The sequence below is a fragment of the Pyxicephalus adspersus genome, chromosome 9 (assembly GCF_032062135.1).
Source record: "Pyxicephalus adspersus chromosome 9, UCB_Pads_2.0, whole genome shotgun sequence".
NCBI classification, from domain to species: domain Eukaryota; kingdom Metazoa; phylum Chordata; class Amphibia; order Anura; family Pyxicephalidae; genus Pyxicephalus; species Pyxicephalus adspersus.
Genome location: NC_092866.1, coordinates 51,889,633 through 51,916,648, shown reverse-complemented (window position 1 = coordinate 51,916,648; position 27,016 = coordinate 51,889,633). Strand labels below are relative to the sequence as shown.

Below are 27,016 nucleotides of genomic sequence, written 5' to 3'. Positions count from 1 at the left end.
CAGCCTATATTGTAAACACGGATAAATCGCATCAGCGGGGAAAGCACTGGATTTTAATTATATTATGTACGAATGATTCGTCTATTTTTTTTGATAGTTATGGTATATCACCTGAAAATGAAATATTTCCTGATGAATTCATGCAATTTTTATCGTGAAATTCTGAGAATATAAGGTATCAAAACAAGCAAATACAGGACGCCGCTAGTTCAGTCTGCGGCAATTACTGCATCTATATCTTACATTGCATTGCTAAAGGGATGCCTATTCAAAATGTATTAAAAACATTCACAAACGATTTTAGAAAAAATGACAGCATTGTACGTGACTATGTAGTAAAGCAAATGAAACAATTATGTCTGCGTTGTTGTAATTACAATCAAACATCCATACCCTACTGTGATAATAAATAGATGTAACATTTAGCGACGTAAATAAAGATAATTTGTTTTAAACACATAAGACGCCTTTTATTTTATTTACATTATTAAAACATAATTGTAAAGTGTTTTAAATCCCCTGGACATGCCTGTCTGGTCAATAGACGATAAATGGGTGGAGAGTGATTGGAATATAGGCGGGACTAAGTGGGAGGGCGGTAGGCTGGAGATGGGATGGATGTGGGACGGACTTGGGAGGGGCATGGTGGGGAATGAGAAGTGTCAATCTGTCACTTTTAGTTTGACGAAAAGTACAATTGCTTTACTAGTTCTGGCCACCAAAGCCCAGTGCCCTTCCAATCCATGCCAGTGATAAACAATACTTGATGCCATCTCTTGTCTAAAACATGGACAGTATTGAGATGGAGCTACAGGTGGGATGGAGTCAGAAACTTTTTTGACAAAGATGCTTCCAACATTACAGCTGTAGACTGTCATTGTCCTCCTGCCATTAGAAGCCCCATCTTCAATTTACCTCATATATATATATATATATATATATATATATACACACATTCGTCAAAATAATGAAGTTTTACCACCTAACCATTTGAATACTTCTCACGTACTCTGAATGACATTCACGTGCACCCTTCATGTGGGACCCCAGTACAGCAGTGATGGCTGACACACACAAAATTAACAATTCCCGTCCCCCAATCATCATTACACTGCTACTTCATGATTCAATGCTGACTTTATATATACTGTATAACATTGACAAGTTAATGATCCATTATCTCTGTGTTTGGACATAACTTCCCGCAATAAAATTCATGATAATGTGTAATGGCCTTCTTCCTAATAAATGTGCTTAGAACATATTTCAGATCAAATGAGGAAGCAAATTGTTACGTAAGATAAACCATTTCACACTAATTGTATGAAAATCTATGGGCTTGAAATCTACAGTTTGTCTGCCATTTACAACAGTTATATCACTGTTGTAGACATTGCACTTGCTCAAAAGGTGACAAATTTAAAGAGTACCTGTACCTTTAGAAATCCAAAATATGATATAGAATACATTTTAGCTGCCGTAAAAGACCCATTCACATCTTACCTCCTATGTTGTGTAGGAACAAAGCATATGCATTATTATTACCATGTGTTGTGGTATAGTAGCCCACTGCAAATTAATTGCTGACAATGCATCAAAGTGTCCTGAAAACAGACATACAGCATTTTTTATGTAGTACAGCACAATGAGTAGTAGCACCTGTTGTGGCTCACTGCAATGCATGAACTGCAAAGCTGTTTTTTCTGCATTGGGGTGCAAGATGAAACCCAATGTTCTGACACATGTAATATGTGTTATCAGGCATATCAGAAGAGAGTTCTGACCCTCAGTGGAGGTATCTGCCGTTAACTGTAGTGGTGACATTATTTTGTTTTTGTATTTCTGAAGGGAGCCATGGTTGTCACCATGGCTGGACTTCAAAGATTTTTTCCCTGCTACTCCATCATATGAGGGGTAAAGGTATTATTGCACAGTATTTATTTAGCGCCATCAAATTATGCAGCACTGTTCAAAGTTTAGAGTCATGTCACTAGCTGTCCCTTAAAGGAGCTCACAATCTAATTTCCCTACCTCAGTCATAGGTCTTTTATACAGTCTAAGGTCAATTTTAGCCAATAAACCTAATTGCATGTTTTTGGAATGTGGGAGGAAACCCACGCAAATACAGAGAGAACCTGCTAACTCCATGCAGATAGTGCCCTGGTCAAGATTCCAACCTGGAACCCCGCGTTGCAAAGGCCAGGGTGCTTACCTCTGAGCCACCGTGCTGCCACAAGTAATAGTAGTTTACAAAATGCCTTCATGTTAGCTCCCAAAAAGAGACAAGAACACAGAATTTCTGGCAAATTCAACAAGAATATTCTGTAATTTGACTACAAAAAGTAATCTAGTGCAGCAATCACATCTAAGGACTGGCAAGGTACATTTTTGTTTGTTTCTAGGTTTAGGTATTTTATAGTCCTTTTCTGATTAAAGGGAGAGTTGTAAATGTCAATCTGTGCTTTCGGTCACTTTATTGTTCGCTATTTGTCATTAGCTTATCATCTGCTCTCCATATATCAAAGAAACATTCTCTTCACAATAGGATTCTGACTCTGGCATCTTGACTTCCAGCCATCATGAGAACTTAAAACCAAGTCAGTTTTACCATTTTAGGTCATTTTTTCAACATGAGTCTATTCCTAGAAGTAATAATGAGTGGGAACTTTACTGAAAAAGAGAAAATTGGCTTTGCAGTAAATATTCCTTGGACACATGGGTAGGGGCATTTTTATCAGGTCTGGATAGGTGGTTGGCTGATCATTTGATCCAACTTGGAAAGATTGGGCAGATGTGTTCCTAGTTGGCAAGCAACCAAGACTGACATGACATGGTCACAAAACAGTTAAACAGGGCAGCAGGGTGTTCAGTATTGCCTTTCTTTCTAGTATAATTTATTAGGAGATGTGGGAGGTTGATCCTTAAACTATACAGGAAGCTTGGATGACACCTTTATTAGAACACCAATTAGACCAGTACATAAGAACCTGTCAGAGACAGCCTGCTTACCTGCCCAAGCCACTTTTATTTTGTAAATAAAAAAGGTGCCAACCTCCATCTTCACCAGTCCACAAGGGGTGATGGATTTTGAGAGGTGGTTGCAATGGCTGACCAAGTAGAACTGAGGTGATGTACAGGAACATGATGAAAAAGCATAGTCGAACAGGCTGAAGTTAGGGAAGGCGGCAAACAGGAAAGGTCTGAATGAAGCCGGGATTAGTAGCCAGAGGGACAAGGCATGGCATCCAATCAAGAGGCAAAGGCAAAGTCAAATGTTTTGCTGAAAAGTCTGGACTAAAATATCTGTTAGCCACAGCTTTTACATGACTTACTTCCCTATCATATCCAATAAATGCAAAGGCCTTCATTGAAGTCTACGATAAGGATTCTAGAGAAATTCTCAGTATCATCTGTTGTACACTTCAGGGAAACCTATACCGCAGCCTTTCTCAACCTTTTTACCCTGAGGAATCCTTAATGTTTCGATCTTGGGAAACCCCTGCTAAACCAATTTATTGGAGGTCAGTGGTGATAAAAAAGCCTCCGTATTAATTGCCACTGGATAGAATGCTCCCCTACAGAGGTGGCTGTACCACCTTCATAGGCATGCCATCAAAGTCATGCAGCTTACTCTAGTGTGTTTCACCAGAACTATGCAGGAATCATCAAATCATCAAACAGTTTGAGGATCCTGTAGCAGCCCTTGGAGGAACCCTGCCTAAGAATGACTGTTCTACAGGTACTGATTGATCTTTTTATGTGGAATGTGTAGGTAAATGACCAAAGCCAGCCTTAATAAATTTATAATCTCTGGCTCTTCGAAGTGAAGGAGCAGTTCATGGGAAATGAACCATGTGGTTGTTTCTTGTAATGATCAAATTCATACTATCAAACAAGGTAATCCAATTGCATAATACTAAACCTTCCTCAGTTTCCTGGAGATATAACTAATAATAAAAATCTGTACAGAATATACTGCCTGAAAGGTTAGTTCCTAAGAATCAGGTAAGTCTTCAAACAAAGGTAGTCGGGTATAAGTGCAAGAAGTATTTAAACTACAGCCATCTATCTAGAAGGGCAATCTGCTAAAGATCCTCCCATCATCATATACAGGTAGTCCCCGAGTTAAGGACATCCAACATACGGACGTCTCCTAGATACGAACGGGGCTTCCCTGCTTGCATGTGTGCAGGATGGAGGCTGGATGTGGGGAGGAGGCAGTTTGCATGACATGCAGAAGAAATCTTTTGCTAAGCACAGCTGAGGTTGTGGATTAATTTGAGTTGAGCTGATCTGTAATATCTTGTAACTCTTTAATGACCAAGACAAATCTGAAGTTCTTTTTTTTTTTTTTTGCTTTGTTTGTGATTAGCTCACAGTGAGGATTTTAAAACTAACACCACGCTGCTCAATATTATGTTGAGACAAACATTTGTCCTAATTTCATATATTAAAATAATGTACAAGTTCAAACTTACATACAAATTTAACTTAAAAACAAACCTACAGTCCTTATCTCAAATGTAACCCGGTGTCTACCTGTATTGTTATCTTAAGAATATAGTTATTATTGTTATACAGTATTTATATAGAGCCAACATATTACACAGTGCTGTACATTAAATAGTGGTTGCAAAAGACGGGTCTTAAAGCCAGTTATGTTACCCACAGTTCATATTTGGCTGCCCCAGGTTTTTAGTTGTCAGCAAAAAGTTATTAATATGACAGCAGAACAAGATATGAGGAGCAATTATTGGGACAGGAAGAGAAAAACAGCAGTAAATACTTGACTTACATTCTATTGCCCCTTCCCCATTTTGTGAACTATCTTAACAGGACAGGAACTGTCCCATCCTTGCAGTTGAATACTGTACAAGTATTGAACACCTTCACTTTCTGCTGGTGTGAATGGTTTATTGCCTTATTTCATCTGCTTTTCTATTGCTCATATTTTTAATAGGATGCAAACGTTATTTTGGTTTTCAACATGAAATAGTTTATTTATTGATACATAGGTATCTATGAACATTGCTTGGTATAGTAGATAAATCAATCGACTCATACCAGGTTAAATAAAATGATAGGGTGGAGTTCCATACAGTCATAAGAAATACTTTTGAAATACAATTGAAATATTTTGGTATACAGAGATGTTCATGGTCAACTGCAAAGTGCCAAGGTCCTGTGGCTGCAAGCCCAAATCATCACCCCTCCACCACTTTGCATGACAGTTGGTATGAAGTGTTTATGCTGATATGCTTTGTTTGATTTTTTCCAAACGTGGCACTGTGCATTGTGGTCAAGCATCTTCACCTTGGTCTTATCTATCCAAATAATATTTTCCAGAACCCTTGTGGGCCTTTCATATGCAAATCCTCAAAAGAGGCTTTATTCTGGCAATCCTACCAAACAAACCATACTTGTTTAGTCTTTTCTAATTGTAATGTCATGTAACATGCTAACTGAAACCAGCAAAGTCTGAGACATAGTTTTTGGGTTTTTTGCAACTAATCTGAGCATTGCACCATTTGACCCTGGGGTGGATATGATGGGATGCCCATTTCTCAGATGAATGTTACCTGTATTGAATGTTTCCCACTTGCAAATAATCTTTCTCACTGTACAATGATGGACTTTGAATTGTTTGGAAATATCCTTTTAATCATTCCCAGACTGATGGGCAGCAAAATCTGCTTCTCTAAGATTGTTGCTGATGTCTTTCCTCCTTTACATTGAGTTAACACACGCATAAAAGCTCCCAAATTGCTAATAGTTGGCATATGTTTCAATCCAGAACCAGATCCTTTCCAGGTTTGTTTGATCACACAGGTTCTCCCATGATAGTCTATCTTTTCCATTCTCCAGGACTTTAATAAATCAGGCCCATTGATTTAGTGTTTATTATGTCATGGGTTGTTGTTCAGCTGAAGTTGTATTTACTTTGTTTTTTTCAAAAAATAATATTAATATGTCTTTGTATGCAAATCCATTGGAATTGAAAGAGGGTGTACTTTCCTTTTCTTTTTTGTCTAAACCAGGGCGTGTCAAACTCTGGCCCGCAACGTCCTTTTTATTAGCCCCCAAAGGAATCCAAAATATGAACTGCAGCTGGCCTGCCGCTGCATTGAAAAAGCGCCGCTACTACAATATCCGGCATCACCCAGGCCCCACATAGGACTGTTTTATAGCCGCAAGTAATGTTAGAATTGTAGTAGCGGCACTATTTATGGCATTTCCAGCACTCTCCTTTAGCTACACGTGGGAGGTGCCAGGAAGCTTTTGGAGTTATGGGGTAACGGTTTAACGGTAACGGTTTCCCAGGCAGTGCGTAGCTTGCTGTTATCCAAGTGATACTGGTCATGATCGCATCAAGGTTTTTTATCTAATGAGAAGGAAAAACTTCCTCAATTTTTTCAATAAAATTCAAGGTTAACCTGCGACTTTGTCTAAGTTTTTAATTTTGGCCCACTATGTAATTGAGTTTGACACCCCTAGTCTAAACCATAGCAAAGCATAGAATAAAGATGGCACACTATAAGTCATTCATCCTTAAAGTATACCTAAAATCAACATTTTTACTTTACATAGATGGGTAGACTTCTATATAAAGTAAAAATGTTGTTGTTTAAAAAAAGCGTGCAGCACTGCCCCTCACCCCTTAATGGGAGCGCAGAGCCTCCCGGGATACCTACGTCACGCATCCAAGGAGGCTCTGTCTGCTCCACTATTTTTCCACCAAGGAGAAAGAGTGGCCAATCTCACACATGCGCAGTGAGATCAGCTCTCTATTTTTTCCCTTGACAGTGGCGATCGGGAGATCGGGTGACAGAGAAAGAAGATCGAAGAAGAAGAGTAGAAGATGGCGGCGCCCCGTGCTTCCTGTAGAGGAGAGGAGAGGAGATCCAGGATGAGGCAGGACCAGATTGTGGCAGGGACCTACGGGATTTAAGGTTAGTGTAATTTTTTTATTTTTAGTTCAGTTTTGTTTTAAGCAGTACCCGCTTTATTTATTTATGGTCAATATTTGGCCATACATGCACATGTAAAAATATAGGCTTCATCACCTTAAAAACCTGGGACTGGCTGATTTCTTTCTAGCATTGCAGCTGTTTGAAACATTCTAGACGTAATCCATGTATATGCATGAGACTCAACTGACCCTAGATGAAGAGATTTATCCACATTCTGGAATTTTTTTAGTAAAAAAACAAATAATACCATTGAGTATTTGGGAACCAATATTTCTGGCAGGTAGATAAAATATGAGCCAATATAAGAGTGCTTAATACAGGAAGAGCATTCTAAGCTTTTGATACTGAAACAAATATATAATGTTCTTTATTGGTTTATTGATCCTAATAAATCAATTATTAATGATTCAATTATAGTTTTATGAGGTTTCTTTTGCTTGTAAGGGATCAGAACTCCTGTGTATTCAGCCTCTGGTATCCGGCAGCTCTGGCTCTCTTCATGTAGATGTTTAGTGTAACAGAAATCAATGCCACAGTGACCATTCCTGATAGAGCAATCACCAGCATGTTCCCATTAAATGCCAAGGTTTTCTCTTCGCCTAAAGAAAGAAAAACAGAAGAAATTATATAAAAGATACAGTCATATTTAACCCCCCTAGTGGTAATCCCAAGTGTGACTCGGGGTGGATTTTACCTGCAAAAAGCAGTAATCCCACTTAGGCGGGGGTCGCCTAAAAACACTTAAAGAAACCCCTCTTACCTTGTTCCGTTGTCAACCCCCGGCGTCCTACTGGTCCCCGCAGGTCCTGGGAAAACATCCCCCTCCTTTGAACTCCAGCCGCGATCTACAGAGACATTCTCCGGGGTTTCCCGGTGATGTCAGTGCATGCGTCGGTGCGAATAGGAGGAGCGGTGGGAAATTCAAATAATTTTGTATTGGATTCAATACAGAATAAGTGTATTGAGTCCAATACAAAGTAATCTTCATATAGTATATATATATATATATATATATTACATACAATAAATAGAGGAGGTGATCCCACCTATTATATGATTGATATAGCAGCCAAACCCATAATGAGTCCTGATCCCCCCCCCCCCCCGACATTCTAATTATGTCCTTATTTATGTCAAAAGCAATACATTGTTTTGCATGGAAATTTGTGGTTAATTATTTAGACCTGTAATTCCCAGGAATAACTCCTGGAAATGATAAAGTTTGAAACACAAACCATAAATTATAATATAATAAATAGTTATTAATAACATGAACTTATTTTAAAAATTAACATTTTTTTTAATTTGTCCAAACAAGGGTACAATAATAGAATAAACTTTTGGATTTATTATTTATTATTTGGATACATTTTGTATAACTTTATCAATGTGATCAATGTTTTAAAAGCAGATTACAATGTAATCGTACCGGCGTACTGAGGCTTCACACATCACATCAATCAAACCAGGGATGTGATGCAGAAGCTGGCCGGGGATCGATGAGGAAGCTGCTGGATTGAGGAAAGAAGGTAGGATTTTTCTTTTCCTATAATTTTTCTCTTGTATTGGTTTTGAGATATTAAGGGATAAAAACCAGATGGCATCATATAGGACAAAAATAATAGTACATGAACAGAAAAGTATATGACAACAGAGAGAACTTCAGGCCAAAAGTCCAGTACATGGTCATTTTGTGTCCAGAGAATGTGTCAAAAAAGTAAAAAGTACATTTATGTTCTGATTGGTTGCTGTGCATTGTAACACACTGTGCAAGAAGATAAATAAATGTTTATTATCATTTTACATGATTCATCTGTTTTTTCACTGCTGAATTCCACTTTAGAGAATTCAACTCACATTTACTAATTGTATTTTCGTTGATGTATAGTTGTGTGAACACATTGTTATCTACAATATACTTTAATTGCCTGTTCTCTTTTCTTTCTCATTTTGAATTCCACTTTAGTTAAATAATAAAAACATTAGCATATCAAAAATTTGTCCTAAAATATAAATGTAAAAATGAAAATCTAAAAATCTGTGGGGCAGGTTGTATAATACGAAAAGGGATAAAACATAGGGAAATGTATTGAAAAACTATGCTGCAAATGTTTCTTTGTGTGCTCTGATACTTAAGCTTGTCCTCACCTTTGTCATTGGAAGTTTCTCTCTTCATGATCACCGGACCCTGAGAGATAAAGTGCTGCTGAGACTCCGATATTAGGGATCTCTTGTGTCTGTGCTTGCTGGAATCCACTGATTTTTTGATACAGCCCTGGGTGCAACGTGTATTTGCAGCTCCCGTCTTACATAAGATAACAGTGCAGCTTAAATAAACCTAAGAGATACACAGCATCCAGCCAAAATAACAAGATAAAATGATTACTCTATTGATAGATACAGAGATAAAACCAGCAGCTTTTGCAGCAATATACACAACCAATAAAGGGATTTCTCTAGCAGCACTTTTTTCTTCCACTGGATGTGTAATAGGTAGCATTATTCAACCTATTTCCTCTCCGCCCATGTTATTCTAAACCTTCTAAACCCTTCTGACCTGACAATGGGCCTGCTTTATTAAAGCTCTCCAAAGTTGGAGAAGATAGACTTTCATCAGTGAAGCTTAATGATCCAGCAAACCTGTAATGGATTTCTTAGAAATAATTTGCTATTTGTTAGAAAATGTTTTTCTGGGCCAGATCCATTTCAGGTTTGCTGTATCATTCGGTGAAAGTGTATCTTCTCCAGTCTTGGAGAGCTTTAATAAATCAGGGACAATGAAAGGAGAAGCAGCACAGTGATAATCTAATTTCTCAGGTATTCTGCTTTACTTTCTATCGGCATGCATCTTGTCAGCACATAAACATATTAGCCCCTTGTGCTGCTTCGTTCTCCCATCTTCCAGCGTTTTATACAGTGACCGTTGTATATCCTAGTCCCCATGTTGCTTACCTCTGGATAATTTCCAATAAATGAAAATGCTTCCATTGCAAACCTGTACTGTGTTCTTGTTCCAGGATAGACCCTTACTGTGCTATCTTTTATACACCTGAAACAGCAATAACAATTACAAATAACAATATTGTGATACAGAATTTAAGGGACAAAGTTATACCCTATGATACAGCATGGGGGCAGTAAAAAGATGGTACTCATGGCAATGAAAGTCAATCTCTGTAACATAAAAATAATACAAGGAAAAGGTGGAGGGCGGTCAACCTGGGCATGTAGAAAGAAAAAGAGGGAAATACCAGATATGGAAGTGGAGAAAGTAGGGGCTTCCCAGTTGGCTTACTGCCCACACAGTAAAAGTTATTAAAGATACCAGTTTGGACAATGTGTAATTGATCCAAAGGGACCAAACTTTTAGGATCTTGGCATGTTTGCCAAAAGTAATAGAAGTCAACATTTCATTGATTGTGATGTCATTCAATCTGTATAGCACCTCACAGAAATTTAGGGAACATGACTTTCACCAGTGAGCAATGGTTTGTAGAGTGGCACTAAATATAAATACAATTAGTTTTTGCACTTATCTTAGAGGTATTAGGTATTGGCTTATTAAACAAGGCTTCAACAGGATTCCTCCGAATCCTAACATATCCTAACATCCTAACATAAATATATATATATAATATAGGATAATATAATCATAGATACCTAAAATCAGCCTTGTAACTTCCAAAATAATGACATAGGACATATGGGGTTGCTCTTATTTATATGGAAGTTATATGGAAGTTTATATGGGTGCATATATATATATATACATGTATACAGGGAATTTTGGACATCTCACCTATATACTTGTTGGTTTTTTTCCATACAGCGATTGAATCTAGTTTCTGGAGATAATTATTTATTATCACTCCATAATGGAGTAAGTATTACCAATAATATCTGGAGAAGTACTGAATATGGGACATCACTATCTCTGTGTGTTGTGATTTTAATTCTGCCTTTTGCCTGCCTTCATACCAAGAGAGTAAGCATACCGGTGAATGCAACAACCTATGGTATGTACAGAATAATTTGATTGTATTGAAGAATTGATGTATATGATAGAGTTGTACTTGTTATATAATGAAGCTGTACTTACTGTGTTTTTTTTTTACATTTGTATTTACAGTTTTCAGCATTACAGTTGTATTGCTGATACACCTACTAGCTGTACCAATTACATCCCTGAGGAAGCGGACACAGTCTGCAAAAGGCGTCAGATGATCTCATCATATGTAATGTGTACAATGTATCTAGCCCATGTATTCTAACAATGTTGGTTAACTCTTTCTGAAACTTGGTATAAGGGAAGAGGCATGTATATTTTTTAACTGTTGTTTCTTATTGAAGGAAATAAAAGGTATATGATAACTTTTTATAAATCCACGGCCGTTAAAGTCCCGTATTTTTCTTGTTCTTGTATTCTTCAATGTATATTGGGGATGTTGGCAGGATTACAAGTGTTAGAAGACTAGACAATTTTAATGATAAAAAAAAAAAATAGCAGATTATAGACTGATCCATAATTTCAGCACTCCAGGACAACTTTATCAGATATGTAAATTAAACTAAAGGCTACCCTGAACCTAAACCAAACACATACAGTTTATACAAATATGAACACCCTCAAGCAATGCCCTCAAGCAATGTTGCAATCAATGGTGCAAATGGTGATAAATATATCAAAAAGATATGACCGATTTGTTATATGTTGATGAAAGGGGAAAAAATGATTTGGCAAAATATAAGCAGATTAAACTTCATTTGTTAAGCAAATATAATAAACAGCGATTTAAAACAATGTAATAAAACATACCCATTTTGGATGATATCATAAAAGAGGGGATCCGATGGATTGTCATGTGGTGTGGCCTTACAGGACTCCACAAATAGCTCAACATTGGGCACTGATGAAGAAACTTGAATCTCCATATACAGTTGTTCCTTCAGTATGACCTCCAGAGGAGACACCGAGTTCACCTCCACAAAGCGACCATCTGTGAAGAACTGGAACTTGTATGTGAAATTTCCAAAGCCGGCCTCAGTGAACACATAATCTGATTTATGGGCCCGGAATGAAGCTGATACTCGGCTCTTTTTAGGAAAGGAGCAGTTAAAAGGGAAAGAAATCCCATTTTGTCTTGTGATAACTACAGACGTGTCATAGGAGGTGGCTGTGTTTTTGAAAACAATATTTTCTGCTGTTTCCTAGAAAGTATAAAAACATAATAGGTCATGCTAAAGTACCAAGGGAAAGCCACATATACTGAAACAAACAGATATACATACAAGTCTGTATGTGACTGGTATTATAAATATTTGATGTTGTAATTTTCTGGGATTTTTGTAGGAATACAAAACTATTTTATTAGTGTGGGATATATATACATATTACTAGTTCATCATTTTATCTAGAACAGCTGTATCAACTGTTCATTGGCTATTCTCTATAGAGAAAGAAACATGGACAAGGTGGCATTACTGAGTTACATCTTTGATGGGGTCTATCATGGGATTTTATATGGTTGGAAAACTTTTTAATTAGTGTGGGATATCTCAAAAGAAAATATAATCGCTCAGCCATTATAAAGAGATATTTCTTTGTGTCTGCCAATATATTTTCAGGTCAACGTTTTATCTAGCAGCAGCGGTATCAACTGCCCTTGGTCGATTCTCAATTGAAATACATTGAGAGTACATTGAAAGTCCTATTCCCTATTGCCCTATTAGGGAAACCAGGATTTCAAGTGATAGATATACAATATGGGGGTTCCCAAACGTTTCTGAAAATCTGCCTGGAGCCCAGTGGATTTTACCTGAAAATGGAAATGAGTTTTGGGCAATGGAAGGCTTTAAATGAAACCTGTAGTGGGCAACAAAATATTCACCTAAACCGTGGATAGTAGGTACTAAATAGGCCTGACAGTACATTGTTTATCATTATTATATTGCTTGCTGTCACCAGAATACTTCAAAATGTCCTAGGAATGGGCAGATCACTTGCATGGTCTTTACCAACTCACAATGCTAGGCTTTTGAATGCCACCGACGTGGAACTTCACAATATGACTATTGGGAAGTTTTTGTAGGACTGTCTGCAGGCTGATTTGGATAAGCCAGGTATGTTCTAAAATATCATCATTTGCCCTCCGCTGTGAAACTTATTATAGAAGTCTAACTAAACTTGAACATTTCTTACATTACCTCTGTCACTGTCCCACAGGAGTTGTATCCAACACTTGCTATGAGGTGGGTGCTGTTGGAGCTAACCAGGCATTTGGGATCATTCAGACGCAACTGGATCTTATCAAGTTGTGCATCTGCAGACTTGCCAATAATTAAAGTCATGGTATTTTCATGGCATAATAAGGAGGTGTCAACTTAATAGAAAAGGATAAAAAGAATAAGGATACTACAAGCACACAAGATTAAAATTTCTGCAATAATAATTCATACTTTTTTTTACAAAGGGGGGATTATACCTAATTTTGGTTCTTCCACTAGCACAACACACCGTAGTTCTGACTGGTACCTGTAAGAAAAAATAGACAATTGTGGTTATTTACTAAATAAATATAGGCTGTTCATTTAGGAAAGTATGCAATAAATAGTTCAATTAGATTAGTGAATTAACTAATTTGCAAAGAATACCCAATCATGTACAAAAAAATCTTAAAAAATTATTTTTGCTTGCACATGATTAGATGATTAAAGTCAGCAGAGTTCATTTTATTCACCAAGCTTAGTGAACTATCTCTTGTTAGGGGATTTTTTACTTTTCTAAATAAATTATTATTAAACAGGATTTATATAGCGCCAACATATTACGCAGCACTGTACATTAAATGGGGGTTGCAAATGACAGACAGATACAGACAGTGACACAGGTGGAGGAGAGGATCCTGTCCCGAAGAGCTTACAATCTTGGAGGTGGGGGAAGTATCGGAGAATAGGACGGGTATATGGATTGATGGGAAGTTCTGAAAGTTTTAAAAGACAGAAAAGATGGTTAGGCAAGTTTGTAAAGATGGGTTTTAAGTGGTCTTTTAAATGAGAAGAAAGTAGGAGCAAGCCGAATAGCATGAGGAAGACCATTCCAGAGAGTGGGGGAAAAGTCTTGAAGCCGTGTGTGTGACCAGGTTATAAATGAGCAAATCATTAGTAGGTCATTGGAGGAGCAAGAGAGCGGCTGGGGTAGTATTTTTCTACCAGGTCAGAAAGGTAAGTTGGACAAGAACTGTGGAGGGAGAGATGGCATATATTCCTATAGTAAATTAACCCTAATGCTAAATAAAAGATAATACTTTGTTAGCTGTGCTATGCATGATCTAAAAATTAAAAATTAAAAGTAAAACATATTTTGGCATTTCTTATTCTCGTATCTACTAAAACTATACTAAAGTATTGTACTCTACATTCGAGCACTTTCCTTGAACAACAGTCAGCCAGTTTATTTTTCTTTTCCTTGATTTACCATTAAAAAAATGATCACATTTAGACTTAAAGCAGAACTAAACTCCTTGGAGGGCGATGAGCTTCTACCATATTCAGCGGGTATACATAGCATATTTATCGATTATGACATATACTTACCTTGTTCAGTTATCCTGCACTGATGACAGGTCCAGAACCTCTCATCGCTGCATCCTTGGGAGCCGATATCTTTGCTGCCGGTTCCACAATGAACTTTCAAGGAGCGGGTGATCCTGTTCATTAGATGATGTAACCCCTGGGCATGGTCACAGGTTACATTATCCCTGGTGGCTGGCTCTGTGTGTGGTGACACCTAGTTTAAAATTAATTTCCAAAACTTTTGTTTTTAGTTCTGGAAATGGTTGGAACATAGGTTAATTTTCATTTTTAGGTTGTCTGTGTCCATAAGATAGATTCATAGGTTTCTTTGTTCTGATTACCTCTATCACTAAGAAGAAAAGTGAAGGGGAACATTTTAAATTTTGTCCGCAGCACAATAGATCTAGTATTTGGAAGAAAAATCTTCCAATGGATGAACCTCATGTGTGGACAAATCTCTAATAAGGAAGGAATTCTCTGTACTTATTTTAGGGAATTCTTTGCGCTTACTGTTGCATCTTGGGGACAATATGTAATGGTAAGTTTCCCCGATGGTACACAGATTCCAAAAAATAAACAGACAAGGTGTCTAAGCCTTTACCTATTCTATCCAAAACTAAAATGATAGTTTAGTCATACATACATTTTATTTCTGGGCACACAAAGAAATTTGAGTTGATTTACTTATGGGGTCCACTTAGCAAAGTGAATTATCACAGAATATTTAGTTTGATAAGTGAACAGCCTTAACACCTTCACTAAATGAACCCCACTGCCTATTTACCAACAACTTTGACATTTGAGGGCTAAACTAAACAATTGACATTAATAATTTCCAAAATCCTTTTAATCGTTTTTGATGGAGCAAAGAGATTGCTTTTTGAAGAAAAACAAAACAAAATACGGCTACGTTATACCGACCCATTTGTTGTTTCTGCCACAAAGCAAACTGGGATATGTTCTTCTTTATTGTCCTCCTTTGGTGTCCATCCAACAATGATACTCCTTGTATCAGGTTGTGATGTAGATATAAATGTCTTTATCATGCCAGGGAGTCCGCTGACTTTGAAATCTGCAATTCTATAAGAAAATACAAAAGTTAATTTTATATTTTTTAATCCATATCCAGGCAAATTAAGCAGATATAATGTAAATGTATTCCTTTCTTTTCCTCTGTTTTGAGATCTCTCATGCTACTAATACTTTAAAACCAATCACTAGACAGACAGATACAACATATACAATATATGCCAATGAAATTGAGTTTTTATTAATGCAGTCCATAGCACTGAAAGACAGATGAGTCAAGTTGGGGACCTGACTTTTGTTTTCTGTGGTTAAACAAAACAGCTGGGTCACTTCTCTTTCCTTGGCATCACTCGCCACCTATGTTTCTTGTAAGCAGATGTTTATAAATAATTCTGATTGTCTCCTAATAGTAATCCTCCATTTCCCAGCCTAAGGTCTGATATTCAGAAAGTTAGAAGATACTGATACCAGGACAAAATGAAGTAATTGTACTAGTTTATTTAAAAAATACATGTAATAGAGCTGTAGTGCTGCCTTACTGCAATGTAGAGAAGTCAGACCACTACCTGTGCTATGTTTTTTTACAGTGGACCTTTGCTCATAATGTAAAAAAAAGAACATTTAAAAGATTATTTATGTTCCAGAAACACTAAAAGGTTTGATTGGAGATTTTGAGCTTTCCCGGGATCTCAGTGATATCAGTATTCCGACATGTATTTTTTATAATTGACTATAAATGTTATAGTTTTAACTTTTGTTTGTGAGAGTGGGAAGTCCATGCAATTCCATGGTTACTTTTAAAAAATACTAATTTATTAAGCCTGTTATATAGATGATTTGTAAATTACCTTTCATATGCTGCATGTGCAGTGAGGAGCAACTCAAATTTTTTTCCAGCTTTGATGAGCAGTTTTGTTCCATGTAGAGGAGTAGGAGAAAGAAATCTTGGTCTGTATGCACCAAATGCACAGGTTGGAGCTGGACTAGTGACTGCATGAATAAACGAAATGTAATTGTTATTAGAGAAATACATTGGAAATATAATAATTAAATCAAATGTAAGGATTCCTACAGACATTAAAAATCATCATCTCATATCTGAAACAGATGATGATCAGGGTGCATCAAGGAGAACATTTGACTACTTGATGAGAACCTTGGTTGAGGTCTATCAGATGGTTTTTAGTAAGTAGCCTGTTGTTGGGTCTTAAAAGATAACTGCACATGTGCACAAAAGAACAGTTATCTGTTTGCCTAAAGGGCTTCAACAACTAAATTGGACCTCCTATGTAGGATGTTCAAAAAAAGGGATCTGACCACTGCAGTCTAAAGTATATCCTCGATGGCAGTAGTAAACAATATCTGATGTCATCTCCTCTAAACCTTTTGGTAGGGAAGCTTCTGGTGGTCTGGAGTTGGTATCTTGCACCTCAATGGTGGACTTCCACCATCACATTGCTAGAATGTCACTGTTTCAAATCACTTCCTAGGCTTCAGTTCACCTCCTACATCAGATGAGATCAGATTTCTATATCTGACTATTTTATTAATGGGAAAAAAGGGATCTACCAGGAAAGTTGGGTTCACTTGAATTATGTTTGATTGTTCACAGTAGCCTATATTGCAAAATGGTTTGTTGAAGACAAAAACAACTCCACCTTTACCACCTTACTGCAGTACTATTAACAAAAATAAATGCAAAATAAATGTTCCATAAGGTGAAATGTAAAAAAAAAAACATTGGGAATCAGCTTTATTACGTGTGTTTTTTTTGGAAAAAAACAGAAATGCAACTTGCTATGAGGTACAATTTGCTGAATGCCATATAACAAATTAATACATTGGTACCTACTAGATGTTGCAACCCAACTCTAACCAAAATAGTATTAAATGACAATTCCAAGCAACTTTACTTAAATTTTTGCATACAATTAGAAAATATTTGATTGGACAGGGTGTCTCTGGGATAGAAAGTGAATATATACACAGAAAGATAAAAGCCTGAAGGAGCAAGTTGTGTTTTCAAAATACTTATTCAAGAACGATGATGAAGACTGAATGGAAAAGATGGCTTTGTGGTAAGTAACCTAAAAGGAGAGTGCCCCGTCACACTGCACATGATACCTGCACTCTTTTTCAATCAATGTTCTGCGTTGTGTGCAGACTGTTGGTTACTTCATGTATAATGCAGGACTGCTGGTCCTGTATTGTACGGGATCACATTAGAAAGTTGTGACCAGTCAGGCAATTAATTAGAAGGAGCTTTGGGGACCAGTCATATGGCACAGCAGAAGCTTGCCGGATGAGGATTAAAATAGGTATAGCTCTTTATTCATCATTCCCTTTGCTATTCTTGCACTGCTGAGGTATTTGTTTTTTTCCCTGCAGTTCATAGTTAAAGGACATATACAGGTAGTCCCCTAGTTAAGAACATCTGACATACAGACGACTTCTAGATACAAATGGGGCTTCCTTGCTCGCTCATGTGCAGGACAGAGGCTTAATGGGGGCGGTTTGCATGACTTGAGAAGAAATCTTTTGCTAAACACAGCTGAGGTTGTGGGTGATCTTATATGGGTGAGCTGATATGTAACATCTTGTGACTCTTTAATGACCAAGCCAAATTCTGCAGTTGTTTCTTTTTGCATATCAAAGCATAGCTTGCTACAGAAGTTAATGAATGTCTAGGCTCCATAAAGTTTTTCTTTTGTTTTTTGCTTTGTTTGTGATTAGCTCACAGTGAGGATTTTATTTAGTAACTGACACCACTCTTCCTAATATTATGTTGAGACAAACACCTGTCCTAATTGCATTTATAAAAATAATGTACCTGTTCCATATTACATACAAATTCAACTTAAGAACAAGCCTTATATCCCTATCTCGTATGTAACCCAGGGATCAACTGTATAAACAAAACTTTGTTTCTTATTTTTAGATAGTAATAGTAAATAATAAAGCATTATAATGTCAGTTAAAATCTTTATGCTATCTGTGTTCTTGCTTGGGAGGTTTGCCAGTTATGATGAACAGGGATGTGTTGGAAAATGCAAACTTTTACAGTTGAAGATGCAGTGAAAGGAAATCTCCCTGGCAGGATAAAGACCACAAGAAATGTTTGGAAATAAAAAACAGAAAACCATGTTTTGGACATACAATTTAACTGCATCACACAGAAATGAGATGAACAAAGGGAAGACATTCTGCAGTTTGAAAAATATTGCGAAAGTGTCCATTTGGCCCCTGTACCCCAGGACCAAAGTTTTACCCATTTTTATGTTTGCTTCATATCATTCCTGTGAATTCCATTCACAAAATATGTTTAAAACCACAATTTTCTTTCACCTTACCTTGTACTAAAAAGTGCAGAGGGATTTTACTTAAGGGGTTGGAATAGTCTAGCGGAGGGGACGGTGGAGTTGTTTCTTGAGCACCATCTCCACTGGAAATTTGTGCTGTTGTCTCTGGAATACCGTCTCCACTGGCTTCTGCAAAAATATTTATATCTGCCTTTCTATTATAAAAATGTGGAGTAGTGAGAGAGTCTGCAAGCTGGAATATTTCATATAAATTTGCCCTTTGTTGTTCACTTGTGAAATCCCGATATGTTGCTGATTTTCTTGGTACGTCTCCATTTTTGCGATGGTAAGGACTATTTTTATAGACAACTGATCGGTCATAATAAGTAAGGTGAATGTTTTTGTTGGGGAAATCTTCCAGCACCATTTCCATTACATAGTTATCAATGCGTTTTCCTGATGGAAAATATATAATACAGCGGCTCTGAAATAAAAATGTAAGAGATTTTTAGCAGCTAAGAAAGTCATCTTTAATCACCTCCCTTGTGCAGTGTGAAACCATGCAGCTGGTAGCTCCAGCTACTGTACATCTGGGAGTGGTAAACGCAGGTAACCTGATTTGAATCAACTGTGTTGCCAAAAATTGCTTGTCTTTATTGGGAACCGCACAAGATTTACCGCAGCCACATGCAATAACTGGTTCTGAACCTCTCCTATTTACTTTAATAGGAAAGGTTGGGATCATGGCTGAGCCTGCAGCAAAATGCTGCGGCTCACTGCGGGTCTGGATTGGCCTTAACTTTCCTTTTGGATGCTAAACCTGTACCTAAACTCAAAATTTTCACTTTACATAAAGGGGTAGACAACAAATTTAGTTTTTTAAAAAAAAGGTTTTTTTAAAAAAAGGGTGCAACTCCGTCCACTAATGAATGGGATACCTACGTCACGCATCCCGGGAGGCTCTTGGGTGCTCCTTCTGTGCATGTGCAGTGAGATTGGCAAGTTTTTTTCCAACCTACATCTCCCAATCTCACGCCTGGGGTCAGGTGATGTAGAAAGAAGAACCTGAAAGGAGAGGCGGAGATAGCACCGTCCGGACCGCCGGCCCGAATACGGATACTGGGACGATGTGGGACCCGATGGAAGAGACCTCTGGATAAATTGGACTGCACTGCAGGATTGAAGGTAAGTGTATTTTTTGTGTTTTGGAGGATTTTTAAATTTAGTTCTCCTTAAAGTGGATAAATGGAATGATTTGCAAACATTTCTTTCTAATGTAAAGAAACTTACCTGATCAAAAGGAAAATGTGGATTACAGAATCCACATTCCTCAGTATATTGTCCATATCGGCATGTCACAAGGTCTCCATCAGGGTCATGGGCCAATAGTTTGATAGAGGTTGCACAGTTCTGTGGAAACCTTTAAAGATAGGAAGTATAAACTGTATTATAATTTGTAAAAGACAAATGTATAAAGCTAGATATAACAACACTTTACCGCTCCCTATCTCCACCCTATATATTATTTTATAGGCTGATTGCTATGACTATGCCTTTCTAGTCAGTAGTAATGGGCCTGATTTAGTAAGAGACAATTATCATGGGAGAACATGAGTGATCCAGCACAATGGAATGTTAAAAATGATTTGCAATTTTTTAGCTAATGTTTTCAACTTTGGACCAGATCCATTCCAGTTAGCTCACCCCCACCAACAAGTATACTAATATAATTTTTGGGAAAACCATAACACTATATTGCCATATGGCCCAGCCTCAAGATTTCTTATGCAGTGGTACCTTGGTAGGTCCCTAATCCGTTACAGATCCTTGGACTTATACCAAACAGGACTTATACAAAACAAATTTTTCGATGAGAAATAAAAGGAAAATGAATTATCCTTTCCCATGAAAAAAAATCCTGTTTTTATTGGCATATTATACATTGATGGGATTGTATAAAATAATTAAAAACACTGCTTAATACTAAAATACATAAATACAAAAGCAATTAGATGAAAAAATTAAAAATGTAACCTCCCTTTACCTTGCTGAGAAGAGTTGAGTGCCTACTAGGATGGTGCTGAGAAAGGAGGAGGAGATGTTATGAAATTCAGTTCACTGAATGGTAGCAACTGGCATACTGACTTTCGTGGGCAGTCGTGGCTTTGTCTCAAGAGAGGTAAATAAGGGTAGCGCACGGTGTTGTGACTCATACAAGTTCTAGCACAAATGTTTTATACCAAGCAAAGGTTGTATACCAAGCAAATTTTTTTGTGTCCAAACAGGGCTTATACCAAGTTGGACTTATTCCAAAGTGGACTTATACCGAGGTACCACTGTATATAGCTTTCTGTAAATGAGGTACTGTACCTTAAAACTGGAATAATAGTAGTCACAGGAGAGGTATTGGGTTTTTTGGTATCAGATCTCATTCCCAAATCCACTACTGTTAGCAATAACCAATTGACTGATCCATCAATATTATAATCCCAGCAGCAACTAGTCTCCCTGTGCAGAGAAACAAAAGGTAACAGTGGTGAACATAACAAATACTTAGATACAAAGGTTGTAGTCCTTGACACCAGTGATTAAGATACAGAGGTGTTTTGAGTTTTTTATTTCAACAATTTTGCCAAACAATATTCATCGACTGCCTTAAAAACCTGCTCAGCCTAACCAAGAGGCGCAATATCTTAACAATATGGTTGTTTTGTGAAATAGTATTTGCTGAAAGTTATTTTAGTAATTCTAGAAAGTACACAGTGTCAGTATCAGAGGAATACTTAAGTTAAGCAAAGCCCGCCCAGACTATATTCTTAGTGACCCAGTATTAAATGTAGAGAGCCTCCTGAATTCCAAAAATTTAACCAAGAATTCAAGGAAAGGCTCTGCTGTTAAATTCTCATTCAAATGAAACTGGCTCTGTGGAATCTTTGTGCAATTCACCTATGAATCACATTTTCAATGTGATAAAATAACCATGAGCTCCTTTGATTCATAAGGATATTAGAATTTAACGTGTAAGGGTAACCATTCCTACCAATTTTTATTGCTGGGGTATATTTACTATCCCCATTTCTTCTGGTGACCATCATCAGAAATTAGAGCGATGGGAAATCCAAAATTTTGTAGTGGACATTGCAACCAGAGGAGGAAAAGAATCTTCTAAAGAATCACCATTTCTGTTGGCGGCTTTATAGTTGTTGTAGATATCGTAGCTTTTGGTATATTTTATTCATATATTAAAGCTGGAATTTAAATCCTTACAACACACCTGACACACAGGGCTGTAATTATACGTTTTTCACCCATGAATTTGCCTGTAGTTTGGGGCACAGCTGTTCGCATCCCTGCACATTATTCCTTATAATGCATAGTAAAACTAAGGGCTCTATTTAGGGATCAAGTTACTCTTAGAGCAGTGTTTACACAAGGAGGTTTTTTAAGGTGTTTTACCTTTCCCAGAAAAGAAAAAATATTTAAACTTTGTTAAACTACATTTAAAATAGTCAAAAGAACATATATTTGTTTTACTATTATATATATATAACTAAGTTTTAAATTCCCTAAATTTTCTTTTTTTGGAAAGTTAATACATCTTAAAAATTCCCCTTGTGTAGACACTGCTCTAAGAGTAACTTGATCCCTCAGTTGATTTGATTGGAATGTGGTGTGTTTTATCTTAAAGCGTACCTAAACTCACAATTTGCACTTTACTTAAAAGGGTAAGGGTAAATCTGACATTCCCTCAAACATTCCCTGGTGTGAATCAATTACTGCCATAGAAACACATGGACCTGAGAGATTCCCACAAAGAGTCTCTATTTTAATGATGCTTAAAACAAAACCCTTCCACCCCCCCCCCAAAAAAAAACAAAACTGATGTTTCTGTGCAACTGTAAAGGAACAACAAATAATGCATGAAATGTCACAAAGAAGTGTCAGTCAAAAGTTCTAAAATAAAGGAGTAATATTTATAAAGCAGTTTATGATTGAACCACACCACAGCAATGTGTGTTATAAGTGTGTCCTGCTTCGGGACTCTAAAGCTGGCAAGGTCAAATAGAAGTCAAAGAGAGTTCTTCTGTTACAAACAGGCCATTCATGGGGTTCTATGGGGTTATAATAAGGTTCTGTCCATGACTGAAGAAGAGCTTCAGTCAGCAATCAGAACTTCATAGGTCTTTGGTCCCTAAGCACCATGGACAATTTTTATAGAAAGGGTGTGCGGCAAAATGCGGAATAATGTAAAGCAGAGATTGATATGTGCTTTCCAAAGTTTGATAACACACTTCATATGACTGTTCCAGCAGAAGTCTCAATCACTAAAAAGAGGTTTAGAGAACCAATTTTGTGGCATACAGTGTCTAAAACTAAGGGCCGTTGACAGAAGGACATATTTTCATCATGAAAGACAGACAAACATATATAGATGACTTCCCTGATAACTAAGCCATTAAACCAAAAGCTTTGCTACCTAAAACCAGGTTAGAATGTCTAGAGATGAAATTGTAAATTGCATTAAACTATTAAGATCTTGTTATTGTTTTGTGAATTTTTCTGATGATCAGACTCTGAATCAAATTTTTTTGATCCTTATAAACCTTAAATGTAACTGTACAGAATCTCTGTAATATCATCAAATGTTACTATAGCACCATCCTATGAAAGAGACCCACAGTCTGAGTATCATTGATATACCTGTTTTTTACTAAGAAACATTTATTTGTAAAATATTATAGAATTACATTTTATAGAATTACAAAAACAGCTAACCACAAAATTATTATCCTGTCCCATTTTGATTAACTGTAGGATCAGAATCTACTCACCTTTTGCCAAAAAAAATGGAACCAAAGCAGCAATGATAAATAACAAAAGGTAAAATTACATTTCCTCATCTTTCAAAGCCTGGTTTATCAAAAAAGGAGTAATACTTAAACAAGACAGATCTTACCTAATTTTGAAAGGTTTGTCATAGCTCACACGCCTTTTCATATATCCTTCATTCTGGTACCAAGGGCTGTTGCTATTATTGGAGATACTGTTTTCCATAGGTGTTATGGTGTTCCGAATCTCAGTACCACAACTCCCATAAACACAGGTCCAGGAAAAGCCATACGATAAGCTGGTAAAAGCTGTTTTGTATTTTAAGTCAACCTAAAAGGCAGCATACAGTAAATATTTAACTTCAGTTTGGCTGCTAGTGTTGGGGCTCCATTTTCCAATCTAAACACTGCAAGGAAGGGGCAAATTCTACTTCCATATGCAGAGAGCGGTAACTTGTGAGGCGTTCATTTAGTCTGGTTGAAAGCAGTAGTGGGCAGAATTAACCCCATCCAAGACCAATATTTGGACTCACCATTTAAATATTGGTTAAATGGACTATTCTGTAAGCATTAGTTGACAGCTAGTAGAAAACCATACAAAGACTGAGCGCCACTCATGACCCAAATTTAGTATAAATAGGCTCCTAAATCACAGGGGTTCTATGACCATCTGAGCCACCTAACCTCAGGTTGCAATTTCCCCCCAGATTGAAGGCCATGTGACTTTTTTTTTTTTTTTTACCCTAATTTATATCTCCTGAGAGACAGTTACATATAAAAACAAAATGTTCATTATAAAATCTAGAATATAAAATAGTGTTATTTATATATATTACAAATTCATATACTGTGGTATAAATATATAAATAAACAAACTTTGTGCAGATACAGATTTATATACTGAAATATAAATATATATAAATTCATAATAAATAATATGATTACATTTTAGTGTACATAACAGTTATGTGAATGCTCATTTCATACTTGTGATCAATTCATACTAGATATTATCCCAAAAAAATAAATATTTGTGCCTGTGCCTTTTTAATAATTATGGCCAGGTGCTCCAGAGCCATTTTCAATTTCCGGTCTAGAAAAAGGTCCAGGGATCCAGGAGTGGCCCATCCACTCCTGGATCCCAAATAAAGAGCTGGTGTTCTGCAGGGACACAATCACTAATTACCCTATCCAGGCCCGCTAATCCCTTGTCCAGGAGAGGGTGAACTACATGATTCCAAATATATCCTCCAAAATTATTACAAATATATTTCATGCCCCTACAGAACACATTTATCAAAACAAGGAAATCTTACCACCCATCCATTTGAATACTTCTCACGGGCTCTGAATGACATTGACCCACCCTGCATGTGGGCCCCCAGTACAGCAGTGATGGCCGACACACACAGAACCAACACTTCCTTCCCCCCCATCCCTGTACACTGCTCTGCTAGAAGATACAACCTATACCTTATTTATACTGTATAACACTGACAGGTTAATGGCTCATTATTTTTGTGTTTGGACAGAAATTCAATGTTTATAATAACATGATAGTGCATAATGACATTCTTCCTGATAAATGTGTTTAGAATGTATTTCAGATCAAATGAGGAAGCTATTAAATGTACCATTTGTTATGTAAGATAAACCATTTCCCATGCATTATATGGAAATATATTTAAAGGTCAGAGGTATGCAGTATATAATTACATATTTAGTTAAGTTGAAAGAAGAAATAAGTCCATCAAGTTCAACCACTATGGAAATAAACATACTACAAAGCAGCAATGATCATGGATGGTTCTGCAGTACACTTTCTCTGTTACATGTCACTTCCTGCATCGTTTAAACGATCGTTTCTAATGTGTGTACATTATTGGTGGATTGTATTTGAACGATTGTATCGTTACAGCATGTACAGGATTGTGCACAATACGATCGTTCAAAATAATCAGGCATCAGTCGTTTGTTTTCTAACGACAATTATTGCACGTGTGTACCTAGCTTAAACCCCCTAGCGGTATTCCCGAGTGTGACTTGGGGTGGGAAAAATTGCAAAAAGCGGTAACCCCGAGTCACACTCGGGGTAATTTGGGGGACCCCCTTACCTTATCCCCACGCTCCAGCGGCAATCTCACGATCCCGCTGTAATGGCGGGGCGCTTCTCTGTCGGGGGGAATAAATAAATATACCCGGGAGTTAATCCTAAGAATTACAGGCCCACAATATAAACAAAAATTTCTACGCAAAAAAAAATAGGATCACTTTTTGCATCAAATTAGAACGCTAGGGGGGTTAAGGTATACATTCAGCCAACAAATGTTACTTGTGCATAGGGCATAACCAAAATGTTTATCTAAATACTACAAATATGTATCCAAGCAAAATGTATGTTACTGATTGCCATGAAGAAAAAAATCTAAATTACCTAAAGTACCTAAATTGTTGGGTCCAACCACGACAATGGCACATTGCACTTCTGACTGGTACCTAATGAAACGAGATGCAAAATTACACTAGCAATAAAGACATCACATGATAACCACAACCTAATTGTATAGAACATTACACTTTAATGTGCATATCCATAAGCCACTGACTGAACCATTAAATAAGAAAAGTTATCACCCAATATTATTAGTTACCTGGAGTTGTGAATAAAGAACCAATAAGCCTAAAACATATCACCACTTTTTGTGTCTAAAATAAACATCAGTTATTGTACAACTAATGGCTCCTACATGACAATATAAAAGACCCAAATCCAGTTACTATTCTATACTATCCCTGCCAAATCTCTATTTATGTATCACACACACCCTTCTTAGACATTGCTGCTTCCAGTAGGAGGGGCTTAGCAGCAGTTGGTGGTGCTGTCAATCTAGAAATCGGTGGGTTGGACTAGGTGTGGTTAGGTGTGGATTGACAAGCTACAGCCCTATGAATCAGAAGTGGCAACCCTGAAAACTATGTCCCAAGGGGCAAGGCATAACCTATATAAGAGAGTAGCAACTGATCTGAATTCAGCAGAAGTGCAATATATTCAAACTTGAGTGACTGCATAGTATCACACATGACAATGATGAAATATTAAATACTGGTAGGTACATTTTGCTGAAAAAACATCAGTGATTATATTCAACTTTCTAGTCACCATTTAGATTTTTATTATTATTACACAGTTTTTATATAGCACCATCATATTACACAGCGCTGTACAAAGTCCATAGTCATGTCACTAGCTGTCCCTCAAAGGAGCTCACAATCTAAGGTCCCTACCATAGTCATATGTCATTATTACAGTCTAAGG

At 37.0% G+C, this 27,016-nt stretch overlaps 1 protein-coding gene and 1 long non-coding RNA gene across 2 annotated transcripts; both read right to left on the bottom strand.

The window, feature by feature from the left end:
• Positions 1-7,418: 7,418 nt before the first annotated feature.
• Positions 7,419-13,498, bottom strand: LOC140337743 (CUB and zona pellucida-like domain-containing protein 1). Its single transcript, XM_072421542.1, has 6 exons — positions 13,454-13,498; positions 13,176-13,351; positions 11,788-12,179; positions 9,924-10,020; positions 9,120-9,309; positions 7,419-7,570 (listed from the first exon to the last, which is right to left on the bottom strand). Exons 2-6 carry the CDS (start codon positions 13,317-13,319, stop codon positions 7,419-7,421), a joined length of 975 nt encoding a protein of 324 aa, XP_072277643.1. The 5' UTR covers positions 13,320-13,351; positions 13,454-13,498.
• Positions 13,499-20,167: 6,669 nt separating this feature from the next.
• Positions 20,168-24,007, bottom strand: LOC140338604 (uncharacterized). The gene is made up of 3 exons (XR_011922276.1): positions 23,829-24,007; positions 21,242-21,379; positions 20,168-20,291 (listed from the first exon to the last, which is right to left on the bottom strand). It is a non-coding gene; the product is annotated as an uncharacterized lncRNA (long non-coding RNA).
• Positions 24,008-27,016: the final 3,009 nt, after the last annotated feature.